The sequence below is a fragment of the Thunnus thynnus genome, chromosome 19 (genome assembly GCF_963924715.1).
Source record: "Thunnus thynnus chromosome 19, fThuThy2.1, whole genome shotgun sequence".
In the NCBI taxonomy this organism is placed as follows: Eukaryota; Metazoa; Chordata; class Actinopteri; order Scombriformes; family Scombridae; genus Thunnus; species Thunnus thynnus.
Window position 1 is genome coordinate 5410640 of NC_089535.1, and position 27530 is coordinate 5438169.

The 27530-nt window shown below is 39.2% G+C and overlaps 1 protein-coding gene and 1 long non-coding RNA gene across 3 annotated transcripts; one reads left to right on the top strand and one right to left on the bottom strand.

Annotated features, from left to right (window-relative positions):
- Positions 1-1232: 1232 nt before the first annotated feature.
- On the top strand, positions 1233-27282 carry LOC137170599 (M-phase phosphoprotein 9). Of its 2 annotated transcripts, none has more exons than XM_067574089.1 (24): positions 1233-1340; positions 3499-3770; positions 4534-4681; positions 6477-6566; positions 6647-7155; positions 7238-7403; positions 7544-7616; positions 8352-8455; positions 8727-8843; positions 8920-9386; positions 9481-9630; positions 9850-9937; positions 10894-11109; positions 12159-12206; positions 12580-12644; positions 14596-14697; positions 15438-15665; positions 15750-15946; positions 17514-17816; positions 18576-18696; positions 21947-22038; positions 23057-23259; positions 24677-24745; positions 26266-27282. In XM_067574089.1, exons 2-24 carry the CDS (start codon positions 3535-3537, stop codon positions 26365-26367), a joined length of 3894 nt encoding a protein of 1297 aa, XP_067430190.1. In that variant the 5' UTR covers positions 1233-1340; positions 3499-3534; the 3' UTR covers positions 26368-27282. The 2 variants fall into 2 exon arrangements, with proteins under 2 accessions (XP_067430190.1, XP_067430191.1); XM_067574090.1 differs by having other exon boundaries at positions 15750-15922.
- On the bottom strand, positions 18491-19802 carry LOC137170600 (uncharacterized). The gene is made up of 2 exons (XR_010924636.1): positions 19698-19802; positions 18491-18685 (listed from the first exon to the last, which is right to left on the bottom strand). It is a non-coding gene; the product is annotated as an uncharacterized lncRNA (long non-coding RNA).
- Positions 27283-27530: the final 248 nt, after the last annotated feature.

Sequence of the window (27530 nt, forward strand, 5' to 3'; positions counted from 1 at the left end):
CATCTCCGTCCTCAAGCTCTGGACTCAACTATTGCACACAAACTGACTCTTACACACAGACTACAATACGTAGAAATATAGTTGACCTGTGTAGACAATACTACTGCATATTTTACTTATATTTTGTATTCACTACTTCACTTACACACACACACACACAGACATATATAACTACAGCTACACCAACCAAAATCACCACTACTGCACATATTTTGCACAACTTTTTATTTTTATAATCCACAAGTCAGGTTATGTATATTGCCTTATTATTATAATGTTTATAATATAAATAGATTTAATTCCATTTACTTGACTTTTTATTTTTTTTGCATTTATTACTTCTAGTTTTTATTCTGTTTCTTCGTTTCCTGCACAGCTGCAACATGCAAATTTCTCCTCTGGGGATCAAAAAAGTCTTATCTTACTTATGTACTTCATGATTTTTCATGTGGATACTTGTAATGGAGTTATTTTTACATTTCTGCATTGGTATTTTTACCTAAGTAAAGGATCTGAGTACTTCTACCACTGAGTAGTACAATATAAACTGCGTTGCTTTAGTGTCGCTGCACTTCTCTTTTTGTTCTTTCTTTATTGACACATAAAACAGTTAAAATGTCTTATTCCACAAAATGATCACATACAAAGTATCAAAATATTCATCTTCCGGTTTACAGAAGAGAAGTAAAAAAAGGGGAGTTATAGTTCATACAAAGATTTTAAACAAAAAACAGGTGTTAATAGTTTTTACAGCCTTTGGATTCGAGAAAAATCAAATAGAATCAATTACTGTTTGACCTCCTTTGTAAAAACCAAGAAGTTCAACTTTTTACCTGTGAATCTGCTTTTATGAATATGAAATTTAGCCAATATAATTAAAAGATTTGCAATATATAGCTGATAATTCAGTGTAGAAACTGAATTAGGGGAGACATACTGTATATTGTAACGTTAACAGTGTTTAAATTGTACGATTTGAATCCCCATAAATATGATGAGATTATTATGAAATGCTAATAAGAAATATATACACAAGAAAAAGTTGACGGATCGCCTTATTTTTTAATTTTGCCACGAAAAACAAGTTTTCTCTGTCAGCTTGTTTTGTCCCAACAGATGTGTACACCTCGTTCCCGGCGCAGCCAATAGAAACACAGAGTGAGACTGACAACCAATCAGAGCGCAGTATTTTTGATTGCGTTTTGACCAATCGCGAGGCAGGCTGCGTCCGTTACAGCAGCTAGATATCACCGCAGTGCAGTGCAGCAGCCAACCAGCAACCAGCTAGCCAACAGCTACTCTTACAGAAATATGGATGAGACGATGTTACAAGTCAACGGGTAGGTTAACTGTTATTTAATGTGGGTTACAGCGGCACTTTTTCTCCTGTAAAACAGTATCTGATCCTCGGCTGTGTTTGTTGTAATGTCATCTGCCTACGCTGTTGTTATAAACCTGTAATAAACCAACTTAGCCTAACTCAGCTAGCCTGCTAACCTGTTCTTAGCGGTAGTTGTAGCTAACATGTTAGCACGATAACTTAGCCTATGCTATCTGTCTGTGCTGTGTAGATTTGTGTTGAGGGATAGGTGTCAAAGTTAATTAGCGGTTCAGTCAAACCGAGCCAGTCCAGACAAGCTCACGCACGGACACGCACACACACACGTACACACACGCGCACACACACACAGCACATCACAGACAGACGGGGTGGTGGGTGCTTATGCGTAACACTGATAGAATAGCTTTAACATTTGTACAGTCGTTGAAAGTAACTAAGTACATTTACTCAAGTACTGTACTTAAGTACAATTCTGAGGTACTTGTACTTTACTTGAATATTTCCATGTGATGCTACTTCCACTCCACTACATTTCAGAGGGAAATATTGTACTTTCTACTCCACTACATTTATTTGACAGCTTTAGTTACTTTTCAGATGAAGATTTGACACAATGGATAATATAACAAGCTTTTAAAATACAACACATTGTTAAAGATGAAGCCAGTGGTTTCCAACCTTTTTGGCTTTTGACATTTTACAAAAAGCAGTGTGTAGTCGGGGTCACATTTCACATGTCTATGAGTTGTTAACAGCTCCACCAAATAGTGATTTTTCCCTCTAAACTTCTCACATGCTTTCATTTCAATAAATGATCCAATATTTCACCAAAAATCAAAGATTAGAGAAAAAGTCCAGAAACTGAAAACAGATTTGTGTATCAGAACTTTGTTTTTTCTTCTTTCCTCTCCCATTAATCATCTCACGACCCCTCAGATTTATCTGCTGACCCTTTGGAGGGGCCCGACCCCTAGGTTGGGAACCAGTGGACTAAACTAGCTAATTGTATATAAAGTAGTGTAAACTAGCTCCACCTGCAGCAGCTACAACAGTAACATGCTGCTCTAACACTGATGCTTCACTATTAATAATCTAATGATGTCATATATAATAATATATCAGTCAGAGGGACCAAACCACTACTTTTACTGCAATACTTTAACTACATCAAGCTCAGGATACTTTTATACTTTTACTTAAGTAGGATTTTTCATGCTGGACTATTACTTGTAATGGAGTTTGCATAGTTGTATTGGTACTTTTACTGAAGTAAAGGATCTGAATACTTCTTCCAACACTGGCTAGTTGTCAAAGTTAATTAGCGTCTCAATCAAACCGAGCCGGTTCAGACAAGTTCTCAAACACACAGCAAACACAGGACATGACAGACAGACAAGGGGAAATGGGTGCTAAAGCGTAAAACTGACACTCATGCGTAACACATAGTTATATCTGGTTTTGTTGATGTTTTGTTCACTCTTGAACGTTGATAACAGATCAGAAATATGATAAGATAAGACTTTATTGTCCCAGAAGGAAATTTACTAAATGTTACAAGACGGCCTACACTTAACAATGTTTTCCTTTGACATTATCACTTTCATTTTTTCTTTGTATAATATTATATTTTATGGTGTTTTATTTAATTTTTTGTCATCACAATGCTTATAGTGCTTTTATTTAGTCTCATCATCTTTAGTATTTCTTTTTACTGGTGTTCTATCCGCTTTACATGAGCTCATTTCTTTTATTTGCATCTCAGTTGTTTATATATGAACTTATTTCTTGCACTTTCATCTGTTCTATTTACGGACTCATTACTGGATGATATATGTGCTCTAATGTTCCTTCTTGTTTGTCACATAGGGGAGAGAATTACATGGGTGTCTGATTCAGTTTTTTTTATTCTGTAAATCATTTTCAATCTGGAAAACACTTTGCTCTTATGCTTTGAAACTGCTACATAAATACAGTTATTATTATCAGTGGTAGCTGGCTTATTAATGTTTTTGAGTGACAGTTGAGCAACACTTCCAGCTGTTAGCTTGGAAGACTCTATTTCCACATCAGTCTGGACAACAACAAGAAGCGTGATTTAAAAGGCTTCATAGCTTTCTGTCTGACTACTTGTTGTTTTCCTCTCTCTTGGTCTCTAGCTGTCAGACTGACCCCCTCTGCATGGGCCCATAAACATGTCCACAGATGACAGTATCTCTGAGGATGTGTCCAGCTCGGGGGCTTTGAGCCATTGCCATGCCAGTGCTGACGGGGATGGGGGTAAGGAGAGCGAGACCTCTCTGGTGTCCTCTGAGGGGACATCAGCCTCGGGGCTGGCTGTGTCAGAGGGCAGACACACAACCTCCCAAACAACAGGAGGCACTGTGGAAAGCCGGCCCATGGACATCACACCAGCATGCAACAAGATCAGGTGCAGGAGCTGTAAACGCAGACAATGGAGAATAAAAAGACTGGAGACGCATGTTTTCTTAGAAGCAAACATATAAATGATGTTAACTTTAATTTTTAAAAATGTAATCTATTTCCCGTGAAGGACCATTGTTGTAGTTTTCCTTCATCTTCATAGGAAATAAATTAAAATTTAATAGCATTTATATTTATAGAAGATTATTTTGTATGAATTGCTAGAAGTCATATTTGTCCAGTCTATATTTTTAAGATGCATCATCAAGTTTGAGTCTATGCAGGAGTTTTGATAAATAGACAAAGTGTCTATTGTAGTTTTTACAAATTAATTTGGTCATTATATTGTTTTATATTATATTTTAGCGTCTAGAATGGTATTCAGCATTATCCTAGAATAGAGCTGCATTGATTAACCAGTTAATTAATTAATTGGCAACTATTTTGATAATCAATGAATCATTTTAGCAATTTTTTAAAGCAAAAATGCAAAACATTTGATGGATCCAGATTCTTAAAATTGAGAATTTGCTGCTTTTCTTGGTTGTAAAGTAAATATTTTGGGGTTTTGGACTAATTGTCGGACAAAAAACAAGACGATCAGGTGATGCAACGCCAAACAAGTAATCAAGAAAATAATTGATAGATGAATCAATAATGAAAATAATCATCAGTAGCAGCCTACTGGAGAATCATGTATCTATAACTACATCATATATTACAACACTTACCTACATTATGTGATTTAATATACCATAATTGTATTGCAGGAGTCTGTGTCTGAGCACAGACGAAGCGTTTGAACAAGGGAAGAACCTCCCGTTCATCAACCCGAGCTCCCTTGAGACCCTTAGAGCCCTGGTGCAGGAGATCCAGAGCAGCGGAGAGACAGATCCTGAGATCTGGAAGGACTGTGAGGTGGGGAAAACGTTGCCTGACCAGAAAGACAATCGTTATTGTAGAATGTGCAGATGAAGTCGGGGGTTATCCGCTGTGGCAGTTCTTGTTTTTTCTACGCTGCATTTGGCAGCTGGCAGCCTCATTTCTGAGCTGTCACTTTTATTTTTTTTGTGCAGATCACACCTGACAGTAATTCAGACACACACACACATACACACACACACAGACCCCGACGCCCCACACAGCACCACACTGCAGCTGATCTTTTTAGACACAGGATGTGATTTGCAGAGAACAGACAACTGTGATGATCTACATCGCGGAGGCACCTCACTGCACAGTTCATTAGGCTGGAGGCCTTTTAGTTTACATACCTGAGGAGAGACGTGCTCTTCTCTGATTATTAAAATGTCTTTGGGAATTTATTATACAGACAGTATTGATTGAGAATTACTGCTCTCCTGTATATATCACTTCTCCCTCTCTGTTCACACCGCCGTGGTGCACAGCTGCTTCGCTTGTCCCTTTTATAAATACACATATGCACATGTGCGTGACCTCTTAAACGTCATGGGAACAAGAAACCTGGTTTCCGCAATCGGGGTAGGGGGTTAGAGAAACCTGATTGCCCCACTTAGACTTCTCCTGGAGACAGAAGATTTCTTGACCATGTATATTCGTGATAAAGAAGGTTAAAGTAGCTTTTACACTTTTATATTTCTTCTGTTTATACTGCATTAGGTGTCTGCACACATGGATGCACAGATGGTCTGCACGCACCCTCGTTGATAATAGCGGATTACAAAATTACGTTGACCCTCGCAGCCCAGGGGATGCTGAGAGTAGTCTGTAGAGCCTCTGGAAATCCACCACTCAACATCTCATTGTTCAGTTCAGACACATTCGTGCTGGGAGAAAAAGCTATTTGCTCAGTAGAGTCTGTCCTCTCACTGCGACAGCCCTCTAGCGTACACACACACACACACAATGCAGTGTATCGTATCACCACAATAATTACAGATTCCCCCCCAGACATGATTTAAGATGTTTAAAGTACAACTGCTTTGAATAGCAATTTGTGTCTATGGTTTTTCCACCAAAATTTAATTTAATTACCAAATTAGAAACTTGCATCTCCTCCTGATTGTTCATAGTTAAACAGCTGGATAAAAGATGTCTCTTAATTCACTATAAAGTCCATTCTCAGTGTTTTTGTACACTGGAGACTTCAAGTTTCCACATCACACTTGTGTTAAGTTGCAAACTGGAACCACAATTGGCTCCAAACTGGTTGTGATGTCACAAAATCATGCTCACACATCTACATGTATGTCTTCAGGAGATGAATGTGAAAACAAACTCTGCACATCCATCAATCTGCAGAGTGAAGCTCAATAGGTGAAGGAATGAAAGAGGGGAATATTTTCAAGTGGAGGGGTGTTTTAAAATAAATACGTAAGGCTTCCTGAATAAGGTCGGGGGAATGTGAAGATTTATAGTAACCAGTGCGTGAAAAGGTGTCTGATTATCTGCGTAACCAGACTTCTCTGAGTAAATAACCTTATAATGTGTGCATGTAAATGTGTGTGTCTCAAGGCCCTGTGTGCCAGTTCATATGTTAGAAGTTGTTTCCGCTTTTCTTCTGCAGCAAGAGATGAAAATCAAGGTCAGAGGCAAATACGAAATGTCAATGAGCGTACTGACGGTGATTAATATTAACTTGGCTCTCGCCCAGCTGTTCCACTGCAGATTAACGTCTCGCTGTGAGTGATGATGGTAAATGACAACGTGTTTATTTATTTTTCTGCACCAGGGTCGATGGTTGCATCTGTTTCAGCTGGTCGAGAAGCAATATCAAGAGCAAATACTTGCTCAGCAAGAACAATACCAGTGCCAAATACAGGTAAACCTGCATTTAGTCGTGTTTTATCAAATGTTTAAGTGTTTGTTTATACAGTAAAACAATGATGTGTTTTTTTTCAGTTGATTCAGGATGAAATTAAGGCCCTGGTTCAGCTCCAGAACCGGCAGGGCAGCATCCAGCCAAACGCAGAGTTCTCTCCGACTGCCGTGACCAAAACTTCCACCGACACAAAGGACTATATCTTCCCCCTCATCTCCAGTGACTGCGCGGTCCCCAAAAACGTACCCAGTGACAATGACAGCCTGGCAGCACCCGCACATACCCCGTTTAGCTCCCCTTCACCTCCGCTCCAGAGATCGGAGACCGCCAACCAGGGGGAGGAACGGGCGACCACAGTGCTCAGCAGCGGCTACGGGACTCTGTCCGTTTGGGAAACAGGTCTGGAACAGACCGGGTCTCCTGGGGAAGATGAGGATGGCGGTCAAGGGAGGGAGAAGCATCACTGGTCCTCTACCTTCCAGGAAGACACTGAGACCACTACGATTGGGTGCCAGCAGGATTTCTTCAACAAGACGACTCTTGAAGTGGAGGAACGTAACCCGTCAGTCTACCAGCAGAGAACATCTGGGTATGTTTCAGTTGTTTAAAACCACAAACTCCTCAGAGGATACGGCTTACCGAGAAATTAACCTGATATGTTCTGTTTGCAGCGCCAGCCAGCTTCTGACTTCATGGGCCCAGAGGCAGAAACTCAGACCCAGGAAGTGTAAAACAGGACAAGCTTCATCCCAAATCTCCGAGTACCAGGAGCAGCAACGCAACCCCGGAGAACCCCACAAACAAAACCTCCCAGAGAGCACAGACTCCCAGGACCAGGTACAACTCTCCACCTCGTAACGCTGCTGCCATCCTGAATCTGTAGCATTTTAGTTTTTCAGTGCACTTGTCTGTTGCAGTTGTCTTAATTACATCCCTGTTGCTGAATCTAATCCACTCATCTCTCTATTGGGTTTCAGCATCGAGCGGCTGGGCCGTCGTCCAGCTCTTTTCCCCTGAGGAGGAGCGATAGTCTGATGTCTGAGGCATCAGGTAACACTTCACTGATTCAGACAAAACACTGAACAACAAGGATCAGCCAGTGTAGAGATTTCACTGGCAATATAAAAAACAACAATACAAGTTTTTATTAAAGATGAAGCACTATTGCAGTTACCACAAGTGACAGTAAGATGGTGCTATTGCACCATTTCTCCATATTTATTAAGGGGAAATTGAATAATATCAGTTTTTTTTTATTACCTCAAACGTTTCATAAATATGAGTGTGTTTGCTAGTTATGACTGAGCCCCTAATTGGCAAAACTGCCCTTTTATCATTAGCGTTACATCACTTGACGAATCATTTTCAAAGGTTACATCCACAAAAATACAACTTCAGGTGGGTGTTACTATTGTATAAGCAGCACATAACTGTCTGCTTCAGAGAGTAAAAATATACCATGCCTCATAGTTTATTTTCTAACTCTTAAAGTGTGTTTATGAAACTGCAAACCTTTGGATTTTTAGAGTTTTTGCTTCGCTAAACCTGTTTTCAGAAAAGATTCATCGACTGACACAAACAGATTCTTAACATTGAAACCAACTGAATGTGATGATCCAGCTGTATCTGTTGCTCTCAGCCCATGTGTGTTCCTTCTAAAGATGTAAACCCTAAAAAAAACAAAAGTCACTAATCATCTCTGACAGAAAAACACAAGAAATGTGTCATTTTAAACTTGTCATGTCAAGTAGAATAAAGTCTAAATCATTCCTCTCTCTGTCGTAGGCCTGACTTACTGGCGTCTGAACGAGAGTGATATGTATCACCCGCTACCAGACAGCCTTGACAGCGGCGCTTACCTCCTCCTGCAAGAGACCTCCATGAGTCTTGTGAGTTACAGTAATACAGTTCTTTACAGTGACACAAAATACAAAACCATTAAAGAATCCTTTTTAATCCTTTATGGAATCTTATCAGATTTATTTTTCAACATTTGCATGTAACTAAAGGTCAAAATAACTACAAAATGTCTGCTTTTACTCCTTCATTATGTGTTTTGGAATAGAATAAAGGAGATGAACTGTTTATATTCTGAAATCTACCCGCGTTTGGCTGCTGCTTCGTGTCTCCTCTTAGACGTGTTATCTCCGTCTCTCGTAGACTCCATCTCAGGAGCCTCGGCTGTCTCTCAGAGAAATCTATCAGAGCAAGCAAAGAGCGGACGGTAAACGTTCAGACTGGGAAGGTTCTTTTACTTCCAGCCCTTCGTCACCGCAGGTAAGTCACGTGGCTTCATGCAGCAGTAAATCTCCAGCTGAGCGTCTGACTCATAGTCTCCCTCTTTCTGCTGCAGGTGTTGACTTTGGACCCTGCAGTGAACATGCGGCAGTCAGACCGTACCTCCGGCTTCACGTCGCCCTCTCACTTCAGCAGCCCCTCCTTCGCCACCCAGCCTCACCTCTACCCCAGAGTAGGGACCCCCGTGACCCCTGACAGCATGGCGGAGGGCAGTCCCAACCCTGGAGATACAGACTGCATCTCTGATACCTCCAGTGTTTCGGCTGCCGGACCTTCCCCCTATAAGGTGCAAAGCTCGTGGGGAAACCCGTCCCCGGCGGTCCTGTCTACCTCCCAGCCCCGCTCCCACACAGCCAGCCAGCAACGCAGAGCCAGTGCCCCCTTAGCCAGTGAGGAAGAGGGCAGTCACACCCACACCAGCACTCTGAAGCCTGGTTCAGCCTCTGGTGCTACTCTGGGGCCCGCAGTCAGTCCTCACATGGAGAGAGCTTCATCACTAGAGGATCCTGTTGTTCTTTCTCTGTGAGTGTAACATACAGCAGTAATATCACATCCTCCACAGAGGTCATCCTCAGTTTCATTCATCTTCTTCTCCTCTTTTTTTTTTCCTCCTCAGACTGAGGCAGAACCTGAGAGAGAAACACTCTCGACACGTGGCGGATCTGAAAGCATATTACGAGTCTGAGATACAAATCCTACGAGACAAACTCAAACTCAGAGATCTGCCTCAGGATTTAGAGAAGAGCAACCAGGCTCTCACAGAGAGGTGTGTGTGTTTCTCTGCATTACTTTACATTTACAGATTTTATCAGCGGATGAACATCTGAAACATGAGTTTAGTGGCAGCAACGCAGTAATTAATCCATTCTACATGATGCAGTAATGCAAATTATTAAAAAAATAACTGTATTATGTTGAAATTAAACAAACCTTCTGGTCTGTTTTATTTTGTTTTGTGATTCTATTTTTTTTTTTTAATTTACAGGTGCAACCATCTAGAGAAAGCTCTGGCTGAAGCAACCAATCATATTCAAGAACTAGTGGCAACAAACAGCTCGCTGGAGAAAAAACTGGTATAAACCCTCCAATTTTTGTTTTTTTTTTGACGACTTATTTTTGTGAATAGTTGTTTGTCTTAATATAACACACAAATCTGTGATGTTTGTGTGTGTGTGTATATATACATATATATATATATATATGTGTGTGTGTGTGTATATGTATATATATATGTGTATATATATATATGTATGTGTGTGTGTGTATATATATATATATATATATATATATATGTATATATGTATTGATGCAAGTATTCAGTTATTTGAAATGTACTTTCATCATGGAAACGGTTTTATTTACAAAAATATAAAATTACTAAAAACCTAAAGTCACTTCACATCATCAGTTATGGATATTTTTTTATTTACAGTGTCAACAGTCACTTAAAAAGCTTCAATATTAATGAATATCAGGCCTGAGAAGTTAAAGATTTAATTAAATTGTCACAGATTTGAATGAATGAAATCATAATTGTAACTTAGACGGTTGTTTTTCTGATACCAGACAAAAATCTTGTCACTCATAAGATACTTAAAATGAATCCGACTAAACTAGAAAAGATATTTAGAATTAAAGTTCCCGCTCATGTTGTGGCCTCGCTGTGGCTCCTGATAAAAAATAAAATAAAAATCTGTAATTAATTTATGCCACTTGTCAGCAGAAATGTTCCTGCATGTTTTGCATACAGAAATCTTAAATTTCTGTATATTTATTTTTCAAAAGCATCTATAAATCATTAAAAACAACTCTGACATCCGCAAACACCTTGTAATTAATCCATCAGGAAAACTTGCAGGAAGCCTAATTACAGGATCTCAGATGAAGCTCGTGATGACGGATTAATATTTTATCACCTAGATAATCATAAACTAGAAGCTGGACGTCATCAAACTCACATGTCGTGTCTGGAAGCTATAAAATTGACATCAAACCGTTATCCTTAATGTTATATGTGATGTGTCAATAGGCAGAATGGCCGGAGCGGTACGCCGTAGCGGCCGCCACTGTGAAGTCCTTACAGCAGCGACTCGAAGAAAGCAAACGCTCGGGCAAAGAGAAGGACGCCGCGGCGGCTCGCTTGAAGACCCGCGTACGACAGCTGGAGGAGGCGGCGCAGAAAGCCGGCAGGGAGTCGGACGAGAAGGAGAACAGGAGGGAGAGAGAGTACAAGATGCTGCAGGATGTGAGTCTGGGTGGCCTGTGGGAAAGTTTATAATATGATAATATCACAAGTACCTCCAGAAAATCTCTACAGTTCCCTTCATCACTGGAAGCTTGTAATAATAATAATAATAATACTAAAAATAAACCTTGTTTCTATAGCTCTTCCTTAAAGGCAAAACAAAGTACTTCACATAAAAGTGAGTGATAAAAAAGAGCAAATAATCATGATATTTACTATAAAATCAGTAATATAAGATAATAAAAAGAAGGAGAATATAAAATAATTTCATGTAAAAACACATTAAGAGTCTCATAAATCCTTTACTCTCTTGTTTTTATATTAAATCTTTTTCCCAAGCAGTAATACTATATTGTCAATGAACTCTATAATCTTTAATTATATTTGGAACAACTGCACCAGAGTCATTTAGATTTATTCAGGGGATCATTAAATCTGCTGTAACTGACATTTTTGTCCACTTGATGGCAGCAGAAACAAGCTGTAAACACGACGCTGACACACTGTATCGTCTCCTTTTAATAAGGCAAATTTCATCACATTATTATTCATTAGGAGTCGTGTTTCTGTCCATCTGGTGAATGGACTCTCTTTTAGCTCTGTTTTCACTCCCTAATCCAACTCCTGAGGGAAATATCTGGCTCTTCAGCTGCTAAATGCTCCACTATGTTCACCAGCTAGCCTACAGCTAACTGTGAGCAGGAAGTGTACAGCGGCTTTTTAGAGCTTTTTCTCTGAAAACGACGCTATGAGAGCGCTGAGAGTGAAGCAAAACAGTAAAGTTGTTTATAAAAACCAAAATAATTAGTTGTAAAATGCTGAAACACTCACTCAGGAAGCTCAGACTACATACAAATAGTCATGTGATCCATTGTTAATTTAAAAATACTGATTATAGCCGCTTTAAATATATGTTTTTAATTATGCTGGGGATTTATTTTGAAATTTGGGAGGCGTATGATTGTTTCTTCCATTTGATATAGTCCTCTATCAACAGTTGACTGATGTTTGGCATCATGATTGAGGTTTCTGTTGTTTTGTTTCCTCAGTTGCTCGGAGAATACGACTCTCTGGTGAAGGAGCACGAGGGACTAAAGGTAATGGATCTACTGGATTTTAAATGTTGCATTTTACCTCATTGTTTGATCATTTTTAGATCCTTTTCAACCAATTTCATCAAGATGTGGGCTCTATGGATAAAATCCTCTATCACAGTCTATATAATTGTATTGTAATAAATGGTGATAAAGTACATTTTCTGAAGAATCAATAGAGAAATGGTCTGTTTTTAGCCAGTGAATTAAATACCTTGCAGATCAAGATGTCCTCATAAACATACACCCAAAGATATGACAGTAATTGGTATAAACAGTTTGGCCAAATGTCAAACTGATATCGTCGTATCGCTCAACCTTCATTTTCAGCTGTTTTCCAGCCTCATTTCATTCAAAGCGTCTTCTGTCTCTACAGAGCAACCTGCTGTCAACAGACGATAAACTTTTCGATGCCAACGATCAGATATCCGACCTGAAGAGGTGAGTCGATCAGTTGTCCAGCAGCTGTGTGCAAATATGACAATTAGTGTTGTGTCTCATTGAGATTCTATAGATTCCTGATTGACGTTTCTCGAGCTGAGAGTCACGAGGCCGAAGGTCTGTCAATGTTCATTTAAACATCTAGCAGGTCTGTTAGCAGGTGAATAAAACCTCATCAGACACAAAGCGACAACCATATCTTCATGTTTTTGTCCATTTGAAGTCTTGTATTTCAGTTCTATCGCTGTCAAACGGCATCACATCGTTCACCGACCGGTTCCAGCAGTTTTGTAAAAGAGCTGCAGCGGAGGGCTGGTAGACAGAAAGAGGGTGGATGGAGAAGAGAGGATTAATCAATAGAGTGTAATGATGGTCTCTCTGCTGTCGAAAATAGATAATGGCATTGGCTGACGCTACGCAGCAACTTTCCTCTGCGGTTTCAGCTCTGCCTGCAAATTGGCACCAATAAAGGCAGGGCATGGACCGTCATTGAAGTCTGTCAAGTCAATTCAGCGGATTCATGGACAGACGGTGAACTACGGCTCACTAAACATCGATATCTATATCACGGGAGGGTTTTTAGCACTGAAACAGAAAACCTGGAGTGCAGAAAAGAAAGATGGAGCAGTTCAGAGGCCTGTAAGTGGCTTTTTTTTTTTTTTTTAAAAGAGGGAATAGGAAACTTGAAGCAAGCAAAATGTGAAAAGTTATTAATCTGTCAAACGCACCGAGCATGTCAGAGAATCCTCGGAGCAAAATGACAAAAGACAGGTTGAGTTAGGACAGAAGTTTAGTAAGATTTCTTAAAATGAGTCAATTCCCTCGTGTTAGAAGTAGAAGAACAGTACAAAAGCTGAGTAAATGGCCCAGAAAAGACACATAAATTGTGAAAAGTGACATGAGGATCTTTCCAGGGATTCTATCAGTCAAAGAGCCAGAACACCAAATAGATGTTACACCATCAGAATGGAAAAGGCTGTAAAATGCAGTAAGATATGCAGGAACATTGGCGGCTCCAGGACCTGATGGGAGTCACGTTGCGAGAGCACGAACCAGCTAGAGATGTCTTAAGATTGTTACGAGTCTAAAGTGATAAGATAAAGGTCAGTTTGGGGTCGTGTTACTTATCTGTTCTGCAGTGAGAGTTAAGGCTTTACAGCTTTTACTACACTGTTTACATTTCTTCTCTGCAGCAGAGTCGCAGACCCACATCAGCTTCTTCATGTTGTCTGTATCATTTCTCACTCTGTTAATCTACAATTCTTAAACATTGTTGGATCAGTATATTTTGTATTATTAAAGGACGTATGATGCACATTTCCAGGTCTGTATTTATATTCTTGGGTTCTACTGGAATATCTTTGCAAGATTTACAGTTAAAAAACTCCTTATTTATCTCATACTGGTCCTTTATGCAGCCCCTCAGTTCAGCCTCTGTCTGAAACAGGCTGTTTTAGCTCCTGTCTCTTTAAGACCCGCCTCCTGATGAGCCAGCTCTGTTCTGATTGGTCAGCTTTCAGGAAGCCTCCGCTGACTCGGGAGGCTACGTAACCAAAGAATAAACTTCTCAAATACATCCATATATGTTTGAGCTGAAATCTGATCTGAAACATGAGAGTGGACAACGTGAACAACCTTAGCAACAACCTTAGCAACAAAGACTATAAGGAGGAAGGCCGTTTGTGGGCATGGCGAACAATCTGACATCATCATGAGGAGGAAGTAGAGGTCACTTTGCAAACAAAGCTTCCAGAGCAGGCTGAAGCTCTGACTTTTGACTTTTTTAAACTTAAGTTTTGGAACTTTGACCATGTTTAACAGTATAAAAATAACAGAAAATGACAAAAAGCACGATATGTTCCCTTTTTAAAATGATAATAATCATTTTAAGCACCTGTCTCCCTGTATCTTGTCATCTTGTGATGGAGTTTGTCACCGTCTGTCCCCTCAGAGTTATCTCCAAGCTGGAGTCTCAGGTGAAGCAGCTGGAGCACGAGAACCAGGCCAGAGCACGATACGCTTCCCACAGTAACATGCAACCTTCTGGAGCTGGGTGAGCACCTCAACGTCCTGCTCATCTGTCTCTCTTACAGATCTACGTGTCAGCAAAGGAAAACGTGAATCAATGTGCTTTCCCATCCACAACTGTTGATTATTTTCTTGATTAATAGATTGTTTGTTTGGTGTATAAAATGTCAGAAAATTGTGAAAAATATACAACATGCTTCACTCACAATAATAAAGCAGAGTGCTGAATCCTTAAAGTAGTGACAATGAATAAGAAAGGCTAAGACAGCACACTTAATTTAGTTTAGTTTTTGTGTGAAAAATGTCCATCACGATTTCCTGAAGCCCAAGTTGACAGTCTAAAAAGTCTTCACAATCAAAAAGCTGGAAACGTTGAATGTTTGGCATCTTCTCTCGACACGATAAACAATAAATTTATTATCCAAATAGTTATTATCGTTTAGTTGTTTTAATCAAGATAAACATTTTCTGGTGTCGTTAAAACATCGCAGAAGACGACGACATAATTAAAAGAACGCCAGCCGAACCTCAAACGATGGAAAACATGATGGAAATATGATATTTCTCTTTGTTTCATGTATTAATTTGAGCAACTTTTCCACCAAGTGTAAAAACATATTTGAGACATTTTGACTTTTTTTTCTCAGGTTTCTTTTTGTGTGCAGATTGAAATTATGCAGATTTTGTGAAATTTGTGTATAAAAACAGGTGCATATATACAGATATAACTGCCAGATCTTAAACTTCCTGTCATCATGTCTGCAGTCTTTTCCATCATCCCGACCTGCTGCTGTCACCCAGCAAATGCAAACCAGAGCCGGACGTGACCCGCAGGAAGTCACCTTGCTCTCTCTCTGATCAGCTACACGGCGGCAGAAAACCATCATTCCCTCAAAACAACCAGTCGAGTAAGCACAAGAAGCCGCCGTATACGTCAAACGATCAGTCGTCAGGAACCGGGAGCTCTGTGGACACCTCATCAGGGAGCCGGAGGTAGGTGTTACTATTCGCTGTCGATACGTCTTCAACTACAGTCAGCTCAGATTTTAAAGGATTTTAAGAGATCCTGTTCTGCAGGTGTGCTTCTCCTCCAGAGTGTGAACAGTCTCTGCTCCAGCCCAGACACCAGGAGCAGAGCGCGGGCCAGCGGGATGCCGGAGGTCGGAGGGAGGGATCCTGCGCTCTGACGCCTATGATGAGGGCCCTGATAGAGCTGGAGGAGACCAGAGCCACAGAGAGCCGGGCCCCCTGTAAGAACAGCTCCACCACCCACAGTATGACTCACACTCACTCATGAAACACCAACAAACTGCCAAAACTTTACACTTTACATCTAGTTTTATTTATCTAGTTTCATTTGTCAGGATTTTGAGATAAAAAAAGGTTTTAAGACTAATTCAGCAAAAGAAGATTAGATGCTTTTGTTTTTTAGGAAATACAATCTCAGTTTAAGGAATGTGGATAAACTGACTGTTTAAGTATAAAGGAGAGTCTGAGGTTGTTCCAACAAGTGGAAAGCAAGAGAGTGAGTGAGTCACTGTTTCCTGTAACACCAGCAGAAAGGAAATAATGGCTGCAATCAGTTTTATAGTGTGAGATGTTGGAGTGTTGTAAAGAGACTGGCAGACAGTTTTCTACTGTAGCTGCTGGTTGTGTTCAGTCCCAGTAAAACCTGAGATGTTTGTTAGTATCAAAGAGGAAACAGAAATCTGTTTTCTTTTTTTTAAAACTCTCTAAACTATAAACTTAAAGCATCCAGAATTATTTTTTAAGAGCGTTACTTTGCATTCATGTCATGAAAAACAGCTTTTTGACATTTTAAGGCTGCAACTGATGATTATTTTCATTATCGAATAATCTGTTGATTATTAATTGATTGTTTTGTCTATAAAATAGTCAAAGATATAATTTTCAACAGCCAAAGGAAACATTCAAATAGTTTGTTCTATTCAAACAATAAAAGTTTTCTATCATATATGACAAAGAAAAGCATCAAATCTTCACATTTGACACAGTGAATGGCTGACATTTTTAACTTGGAAAAAAAAAGCTTATTATTGATTATCTTAACAGTTGCTGATTAATTTTTCTAGCAAAAATGCCAAATATTTGATGATTCCAGCTTCTCAAATGTGACGATTTTTCTATTTTTCTTTGTCATAAATGACAGTAAATTGAATATATTAACATTTTAGGCTGTTAGTCGGACAAAACAAGCACATTGAGGACATTACTGTGGCCTCTGAGAAACTGTGAGTCCATTTTTCTTATCTTTTTAATCATCTATTTATTTCATAGACTAAACAACCAAATTGAGCAAGAAAATGATCAGCAGATGAATCGATAATGAAAATAATTGTTAGTTTCAGCGCTACTGGAGAACCATATATACATATCATATAACTATTTATTTCCCAGTATTTTATGTTTATATTTAAACATGTAACAACATAAATATTCCATATCATATATTACAGCACTCAGGTGCAACATGTGATTTAATATTTTATGGGGTTTTTTGCACTATAAGTATCAAACATGGTTCTTGTTTTTCTTGTTAGTCAGTGTGATAAACACATTCATATGCTTCTTGTCCAGCTGCTAAGTTTTAGACAAAATATTCAGTGATTTCTGCTTTTCTAAATATAATAATGAAACAACAACTTTTAAGGGAGAATTCTGTTTCTCTGTGGTGAAAATAAAACATACTGGACGTGCGGTTATGAAGATGATATTCCTCTTTTGAAAGGCAGATTTCTTATATCTTTGTGTTGATTCTCTTCATTCTGTACCTTCGGACTGGACTCGATATCGTCGTGTCTGTGTGATTTCTCTCCGCAGGGGTCGGCCCTCAGAGGACCACAGTCGGGTTTGTGGAGCGGAGACTCAAAGAGCCAATCCAGGAGCGTGTCGTGCTTCAGGCAGACAGCGATGTGTCTAAACCTGGAGGAGTCGTGGTGGCTGGAGCTGAGCGAGGAGGAGGAGGAGGAGGAGGAGGGGGAGGAGGAGGAGTGAAAAGTCGTACTGGAGCGGAAAGCGCTGCAGCTCTGCTTAGAGCTCAGAGGAGTCTGTCTCCGGAGGGCCACAGATCCTCCTCACTGCCTCCTCCAGCACATCGAAACATACCCACAGCTACTACGCCCAGTACGTGCTCCCAGTCGTCTCACGCTCACCTGAATGCGTTTTTAACTCAGCTTCTCTGTGAATGTTGCACTTGAACACACCTTATGTGCTTTGGGAAAATCTAATTAAGGAAGACTGAATGTAACAGCAGATAAAATGAATTATATTTAGACTTCATAGCCATTATTCACAGCTGCAGTCGTGCTGTCAGCCAACCCTTCGTGGCCCTTTTCTCTTCGTTAAAACATCACATTTTAGACCAATTAAACCACAGATATTCAAATCAGGAGGTTGCGGAGGGAGAGACTTGTACTCCTGTGAGTCATTACCCAGTCAATTCTGAGCACGCGGACATGAAACATGTATTTTTAGATTCAGTGTGACTTACACTTCCCGAGAATATCATTTTCTATTCATCTCTAATGTGCCTCGTGAATTAACATCCATAAATCTGCTTAGGAATTATAGAAAAAAAAGGAACTTGCCTGAGAATCATCACATTTTCAGGTTTTTTTAACAGTATAAAAGTAATCCAGCAACAATTTCGAGTTGTTTATTTGAGGAAAAATGCTTAATAGTATATTTGATACTGTACATAAATGTATTTGAGTTTGAGATTGTAAATAATGTTTTATCAAAATTGATTAATTAAGATCTTTTTTTTTTTGTGGATCACTTAAAAAAAAACAACTCTCTGGAGAATAGAGATTTTAATTAATGTTGTATGGGTGTATTAAAGTTTTAATTAATGGTGCGCTCTTTTCTTTTCTTTCCTTCCAGCAAAAAGAGACACTTTACTGATGCCTCTGTCTGCTAAATCCAGCCCTAAACGCTGCCCCAGTGAGAACTACTCCACCGCTTTCGGTCACTTGATGCCGAGAGAAGAACACCTGCACAAAAGGTGAGAAACACACAGAATAACATGAGAGGAGTATTTAATATGACATGAGATGAAACAACGATACCACAACTGTGAAATAGCAACTAGCAGACGATGAGAAGTTATAGAAACGACAAGAATAAAAAATATTAGGTTTAGGCTGTAAATATGTGTAGAAATTATTATAAAGGCCTTTTTAAATACCTGAGTGTGTGTGTGTGTGTGGAAAATAGATGGATTATACATTTACTTTTCTGGGTCATAATGAAGAAACTATTATGAATAAGTGAGATTGACAGTAAAATGAGAATTGCTGGTCCACCTTAAAAGTCCGTCCACCTTAAGTGAGCCTGGTCAAGTTAAGCTAACACGTTGTTGCTAACTTCGGGGCTAACCCCCTTCGATAGATGAGTGTTTTCTTGAGGAGCTGCAGCATTTATTACTGTCTTTACTGTACATTTACTGCCAGATTGACAACTTACTGTTTAACTTTTCCTCTGCTCCGCTCGCGTTCACGTCACGTTTCTGCCGCTCGCCCTCTGCGCTCGCGCAACTACACATGCGCGCGCGCACTGCCTTATTCCTTAACGGAGCTACGCTACTTTTGCAAAAACACGTAGATGTCCTTTGAAGAACGAAGAGAGTGAGGATGATTTAAAAAATCCACAATAACGTAGAGTGTTGCACAGTGTGCGAGAGAAAATCATTAATGATCGTTTGAAATTTTAGTAGCGGCGCTCATAATTGGAAACACTGGTGACTTATCCAAAATACGACAAGTCCGAAGTTTACAGTTGTATTGCTGAAAAGTGGTTTTACAGGGGGTGGGGGTACATGTATGTATGTGTGGTTTCTAAAAAAAAAAAAGGAACAAAAAGACTAGGCTAAGAAAACCTTGTACATCACGTAAACTAAAACTAGCATATTAGCATGAGCAGCAGTAACAGCCAACAACCCCCCCCCCCAGCAAAATCATCTTAGTAAAGAAGGAATATACATGTAACTACATTAAGAGTACTTACAATTCGATGGACGCACAAAACAGCCCAAACTAAAGACGGTTACACCCTTATTAGAAATTAATTAGCTTCAATCTTCGAGCACTTAAAGCAAACAGCAGTCTTAACGAGCTACGCAGTAGGAACATACCACTTTGGAGGGGAGTGGGGGGGGGGAGGGCGGAATAGTCCATGTGGTGCTGGCCTTTTTTTTTTTTTTTTTACAGATACAATGAAATATAGTTTAAAGTAAAGGAAAGCTGTTTCTGCTGCTAAAGAAGAGTCTGTAAATAAATAAATAATAAAGTCTGTCTCAACTAAAAAGATTTCTAAAAAAGATTTAATAAACGTACATGTCAATTTTTGGTGCTTTATCCTTATGACAGATGAGGGTTGCTCTCACTGAAAAGGAGTCACTTTTTAATTTTATTTATTTTATTAATAATTAAACTTTATTTGATCAGGTAGCCTCGTTGAGATCGAGATCTTTGAGAACAACACTCTTAATCAGACAAGCACACAAATAACAACAACCACAGTCAAAAAGTGATGAATAAAACAGTTAAAAGAGTCATAAAAAACATCAGATAATTAAGTTTTGAAAGCTCCGAGGTGGAAATCTAGTTTGAAGGCAGTTTGCAGTTTAAAAGGTGCAGAGTACCTGAAACCAGTTCTGCTGTGATTAGTGAAACATTAGTGAAACATCTCTACATGTAGCTACAGTAGCATTTATTCACTGACAAATAGCCTAAACTGTGCTCACACTGCAGTATTATGTTCACAGCTAACATTATGTGTGGCAGCAACAGTCACACACCCACCCTCTCTCTCTTTAAATGTGTCTTTTTATATTTCTTTGATATTTTGTCTTAATGCCTTTTTATTCTTTATGTTAAGCCCTTTTAATTGCCTTGTTGAGAAGTGCTGTACAGATAATACAGTGAAGATTTGGGGGTGAAGAAGAGAGCGTGAGAAAGGAGGAACATGAATTTGCTCTCAGGACTGTAAAGAGATGCAGAAAGTTTAATTTAGTGGCTGCTTCTATTCAAAGTGTTTAACTCCGTTGGTCCTGGTGGGAATTGAGAGGTTACTCAGTATAATGACACGGCTGCCTCTCATCATGACTGTCACGTCTTTGTATGACTGAGCTTTTTTCTCAGCAGCTGCAGCTTTAAAGATGTTAATGACATCACAGCAGACAGATGAGTCCTCATGTGTTTTCACTACCTGTTGAAATGAAGCACAAGGTGTCATCCTGCTGCTGCAACTTCACACATTAAACCTTTTGTTTACTCAGCAGATACAATAATCTAAACCGGGTCGCACACAACTCACAGCTTGTTAAAATTCAGTGTGGATCGAGTCTAAGTGTGAACTATAAACAGCTCACTGAGTCGGTGTAACGGCGCCTACAGACTGTGAGATTTCAGCAGTCTTATAAGTTTATTGCAAACCACACTGTGACATGGATCTAATAGACTTGGTTACGACATTGAGTTTGATGTATGTAGATGTACGATGATCAAACCTGCTCGTCGTCGACTACGACACAAATCAACATACAAGATTCAAGAAGTTTATTATAATGTGCAGAGTAAACATGGACGTGTACACCATACAATGAAATTCCTACTTTGCTAGTCCAACCTTCATGACAGAAAAGTAAATTAAAGTTAATAAGTTACATATAAGTTCAAGTTTTGTGCAAAAAAAAGCAGCGATCCTGACTTGACAACAGATCATACAGTATACCACGTTACTGCAAATATTGCACATAGAAATTGTCATAAAGCGCACCATGCATTGTTGCAAATATGACCGTTTTCTGTAGAAGAAGACGTCATCGCTGTGCGTCATGCATCTGCGCCACTATAGTGGTAAACGATGATGCTTTTCATGCTACGTCAAACAAGGCTTCTGCTGCCACGACTCAACAAGATTTTCTTCTTTGTTGGAATCCCAAACGTTTTGTTTTGCTCGTTCATTGGGTTTAGCACCAGTTGATCATTTCATGCTGCATTCCTATTCATAGCTGCAGTCACATTGGAGCCACGACCAAAGATATCACCACGTTTCTGTCATGCTGGTCATCTTTTGTCTGAAACAGCCCAAAATCGCACCGCGTATCCCCGACGTTAGAGAGACATGCAGCTTCTTGAACTATAAAAAGATGAAGAGGTTACACGAGCAGTTTGGCTCTGGATGTTCTGTGTTACACTCATTAAAATAAATAAATAAATAAATAAATAAATGACATTGTGCTCCGTCTGCAGGTTTGATGGAGAAGTTGACCAGCGGCGTCATTCATTCCACAGCAGCAGTCCCAAGAAGAGACTCCAGTTCGCGTCAACAGACAGAGACGACGGTAATATATCTAAGAAACCTCTCGACTGTTGCTCTGATCAGGTTTTGGTTCCTGGTTCTGATCTTCTGGTTCGTTTTGTGTGATTTGTCTCTTTTATTTCTGCCCCAAGGCTCTAGACTGCCAAACACAGCAAAAAGTTTGGTGGCTGTAAAATGAAAAAAAAACAGCTGAAAATTGTGTGTTTATGCTCATACAAGATGTATATCAGAGAGTTCCTGTTTAGAAGATGTGGAAGGAAATGACGTCTGAAATTTGAATCAGACACACAGAGAGAGAGAGAGAGAGAGAGAGAGAGAGAGAGAGAAGAATGTACAGCAAATTAAAAATATGCTGATATCTGAACAGCGGCTACACGTGGAAATTACAGGATGACGCCACATTGAATTTCCCTGCACGACGTCATCATCAGGTGACCTGGATGAGCTAAAATGTCGAGTAACAGAAGCACAAACAGAGAAAAGTCGTGAAAGTAAAAACAGTAAAACAACAATAAAATACCAGTCATACCACAACAAGTGAGTGAACTTCTCTTCCGTAAGGGGAAGTTGTAGTTATGATCTCTTTCCTCTGTTATTTATTTACATATTTGTACCGTTATGTTTCCCTCAGTCGCCTCCTGCTTCAGTGTTTATTTGTCTTTAAGCGTCTTCTGATTAAAGCAGCCAGTAATTCTCTTCATAATGTGCCTGTTTCTGTTTTTATCTGTTTAATATCCGAGTTTTTCCAATTTTCATAACAGTTTTCATAATCACTGATCTTTTTATTGAGCTGAGATCAGACTTTTTATTTTATATTTCCTCACAAACAACTTCATCTCTTTTAGGATGAATATCTGATTTCCTGCCATCAGATCTTATTGAGCTGCAATTTAATCAGATCAGATGAACTGATTGAGCTCATTAAATCTTTAATCTTTGTAAATATCTACTAAATTGCTTATAAAAAAAGAAGGAAAAGAATTGATCAAATGTTTAATCAGAAGTATAAATAAATGATTTGATCTTTTTCTCTCCTTCAGACGTTCAGCAGCTGGAGTCGTCCGCCAGCCTGAACCCACCTGATGGAAACTCCCAGCTGGGCTGGGAGGAGCTGGGAGTCTGCGGCGGATCGTCCGACCTGCAGGACCCGTACGAGGACACGGCCCCCCTTTTCCTGGACAGACTGCATTCGCTGGCCGAGGCCGAGAAACTGTTCGACGAGCTGACGCAGGAGAAACTGCAGGTGAGACGAGCTCGGTTTGAAGGACAAAGAGCATCTCGCAACGTCGCCTCACACAGGACGTCCGTTATTAACTCTGACGCAGGAAAAGCAGTGAAGCGGCTCAGTTTAAAAAGCCGCATATCTCTTGACACACACAGGCCTCGACGGTACAACTGTAATCCCCTCCGGACCTCTTACATAACACGGACTTCATTGTTTTTATACCACTCCTAAATTACTTCTATTTTTAGGAAGTTCATATCCACAAATCCTCCCCTCCCCTTCATCTGTGCCGGTCATATTGGGAAGCCTGCCTCCCCCGTTTGTACAGTACACACACACACACACACACACACACACACTAATCTAATGAGTCCTGTAAAACAGTTTCATTCAGTCATGTGCTGCTTGTTTCATCAGTATAATTGTTTCAGCAGATATTAACCGTGACTGACCAACTTGGCTGCCAGTGAAGTTCAGGATTGATTTTAAGATTCTTTTAATCACTTATAAGGCTCTACACGGTTTATCTCTGGCTTAAATTTCCAAGCTACTAAGCCCTTACACCACCGAGAGGTCACTTATGTCATCCAACCAAAACCTGTCGGCCGTACGGTCCAACTAGAAACCAAAGACGACACTCAGACTTCAGAACAGTCTCCCTCCTCCCTGTTTTAAACATTTAAAAACCCACTTTTCTATAACATTCAATAACTTCAAGTGTTTGTTTATGTCTGTATGAATCTTTTAAAGCTATAATATGTAATTATTCCACATTAAAATGTCTAAAAACAACTAGACCTATGTTATATATGTTGTTGAGTTGTGTACTTACAATTTGTAATTGTAATTGTAATTTAATCAAAGTAACGGTTTCATTTGGTCGCCTGTCGATGGCGTCATACCTCCTCTACCAAAGAGTAAACACGCACAAGATGCATACGGCGGCGCTGTGTTTGTCCGCTACAATGGCGTCTACCAAAGAGTAACTTACACACATACAAGATAATACATCGGCGTTGTGGTTGTTCCACACAAACTGTTATAAATTGACTTTTATTCAGTTTTAAGCCACATTTTCATGATAAATTCTGGTCGTTTTTAACTATAGCTTCAAGCCAGAAGAAGGATTTTAGTGATTGGACGTCTGGATCTTAAGTTATCAGAGAAATAAACTGGGCAAACGTTAGCAGCAGCTCGGCTAACAGCCCCTCCAGGAAGTCCGGTGGTCGCTGAACATCGTCGGAGAAATATTGATTTTTTTAGGTGAAACAGCTTCAATTAGTATTTTTAACGATTTTAATCGATTCTTGTTCTCTTTTTCTTTCTGTGCTACATAAATAAAGTTTTATTGACTTACTTTGTTAATAAATTATTAACCTTTATATGTGTGTGTGTGTGTGTGTGTGTGTGTGTGTGTGTGTGTGTGTGTGTGCAGATCGAGGCAGCTTTGAGCCGGATGCCCGGGGCAGGCGGTAGAGTGAGCCTACAGACACGGTTAGATGAGGTAAGACAGATGATGTTGTTTGTTTTAATTTACAGTCGTCTGTTAATCATTTAAATCTGTTTTCAAGCAAAAACCTTTGTTGTTTCCAGCTTCTCAGATGTGAGGATTTGCTGCTTTTTTTTGTTGTTTTTTTTATGTATAATCATTAATTTAATGTCTGTTGGTGTTTGAAGGTGAGTAATTTGAGGACATCACCTTCAAACCAGGGGAGGAAATTGACTTTTTCTTTAAAAGGGCTTTTTTTTTTGCCTTCATGAAATATGTTTTGGGGGCATTTTAGATGATTTCCAGAGCTTTTTTTTTCCTAAATGATGGGAAATTGAGTCAGTGGAGCGGGACAGGAAACACTGGGAGGAGAGAGAGAGAGAGAGAGGTCCCACATCATTAGTCTGTGATTCACATAACCATCACAACATCAGGTTTGAGTTAAAACGATCACTCTGTTAAGGTTAGAGACACATGTTTGGGTTTAAGTGACGACTTCCTTCACAGAGAACAGAAAACCTTCTGATATCACATGCCAGAGGTCCGGGTGTCTTCAGGAATCTTTGACCTGCACTAAAATCTGAGAAACAAATAAATTTGATCATCAGCAGAAGCTTTTTTTCACATAAGATCAGTGGAAAAATAAAACCTTTTCTTTCTTGTGGTGATCTGCAGACAGTTTGACTGTAAAAGCTTTTATCACCTCACGTATCGATTGCTGTAAACTCCTTTTACAGTATTATGGAGTCAGTCAGTCCTCTATGTGTCTGTCTATCACCCCTCTACTGTACTGGCCTCCCTCCACTGGTTACAGTGGCACCAGCTTCTATCTCTGACTCCTCAGATCATCTGATCAGTTATTTCTGATCGTTACTGCTGGAGCTTTTTCCATCTCTGCTCCCAGACTGTGAACCAGTTTACCCTCACCATCAGATCTTCCTCGTCTATCCCAGCTAAAGATTCACCTTTATATATTTTTTTTTATAGCATATATAAATTGTGAACTTTGTCTGTTACAATTTATCATATTTATTTTGTTTTGTTTTATTTATTCAACTGTATTTTTACATTTTTCTATAAAGCACTTTGTTTTGTTGTTTAAGTGCTCTTTAAGGAAATTTGACTTGACTTAAAGTGAGGTGACCTTCATCGTCATGGTTACCATAGTAACAGCAGAGTGAAGGTTAATGAACAGTCATAGTTACGGACTATAATAAGCTGCAACCACTGAGTTTTTTGGCATTTTTGCTTTAAAAATGACTAGAATGGTTGTTCAATTATCAAACTGTTTGCCAATAAATTTTCAGTCGATCAACTTATTGCTTTATTGATTAATAGCTGCAGCTGTCGTCCTGTCATTCTGCACTAAATTAAAATAATAATAATAAATAATAAGATCACACGGCGACGTCTTCATACTGCTTGTTTTGTCCGAGCAAATCTTCACATTTTTCAGTTACCAAAACAGTTGTCTGATTAATTTTCTATTTATGGACTAATTGACTAATCGATTGATGAATCTATTATCTCCTCAGGTGGCCTTAGAGAATCGTCTGGAGAGGCTGAACCGTGAGCTGGGATCCATCCGCATGACTCTGAAGAGATTCCACGTCCTCCGCTCCTCCGCTAACATCTAGCGACGTCTGTCTTTTTTTAACGTCAGTGTAGACGCTACAACAACCGTTAGCGTCTGGGTTGTTTTATTTTTTTTTTTAAATACACAGCACTGATTGTCTCTCCGTCTCTCTCTCTCCGTGTGCCATAAACCCGTCTGTACAGCGACTCCCACAGCATCTCTTTTTTATACGCGTTATTACTCGGGGATACTTTTTTATATGTCTGAAAGATATTGCAATTTTTCTGGAGTATATTTTTAGTAAGACACAGATTTGTACAGTCGTTTACTTTTTTAGAGTCACAGAAATATTAATATGATATGTTTTACTCGCCATATTTCAGGTGTAACATTTTAAATGTTTCCAGATTACATGTGAGCGATTCCAGCAGAGACATTCATCCACTTGGGGAAATATCACTGCCATTTGAGGTTGTTTTTATTCATTTGACATGGCTTAAAATGTATTTATTTAATGTTTTTATACTTAAGAGATTTTGATTTTGGTGCATTTTATGTGTTATTTTTCTTCTATAAGTAGGTTGTTACCACTTATTTTTGGGCCAAATTATCAAACTTGAAGGAAATGTTTGTTTACTTGAATCAAATTGCCTTTTTTTTTTTTTCTCCTTTTATTTACTTTCCATTCCTACTCGTCACTTTTCTCGCTTTATGTTTTTTTGTTCTAATTGAAGTGATTTGTAGATTAGAGCCACTTGTAAAATCCAGACCAGCACACGTCTTCAGTACTTTCACTCGTTCTCTCTCACAGTGTCAAACCTTCTTCAGCCCGGTTGTTCTTTCTCTTCGAGCGACGCTTGCGCATGGAAATTCTTGCACTGCTTCTTTTTTGCCATGCAGTTTTTTTCCTAACCCGAACTTCACTGGAACTATAATATTGTTGTTGCACAATAAATGAAGCTTTTTTTTTTGATAACTACAAGTTTTGCTCCTTTATTTTGTCAGACTAGTTTATTATTCCTGCAGTGAAACAACAGCACAGAGACTCTGGAGAACTGGAACCAAACATGTTTGACACATAAATGAAAGAGTTTTGGTCAAAAAATGAAAATGAACCATAAAAAGTAATCAGTATATTAAACTGTGGTTCCTTTACAGGAGTGTATTTTGGATTACATATATTATGACCTGACCTCAACAAAACTATCAGAATCACAAATACTT

Coding starts and splice junctions, on each gene's coding strand:
- LOC137170599 (XM_067574089.1), top strand. CDS start 3,535: ATGTCCACAGATGACAGTATCTCTGAGGATGTGTCCAGCTCGGGGGCT. Junction 15,947..17,513: donor GAACAGCTCCACCACCCACA/GTATGACTCACA, acceptor TTCTCTCCGCAG/GGGTCGGCCCTCAGAGGACC. Junction 23,260..24,676: donor TGACGCAGGAGAAACTGCAG/GTGAGACGAGCT, acceptor GTGTGTGTGCAG/ATCGAGGCAGCTTTGAGCCG.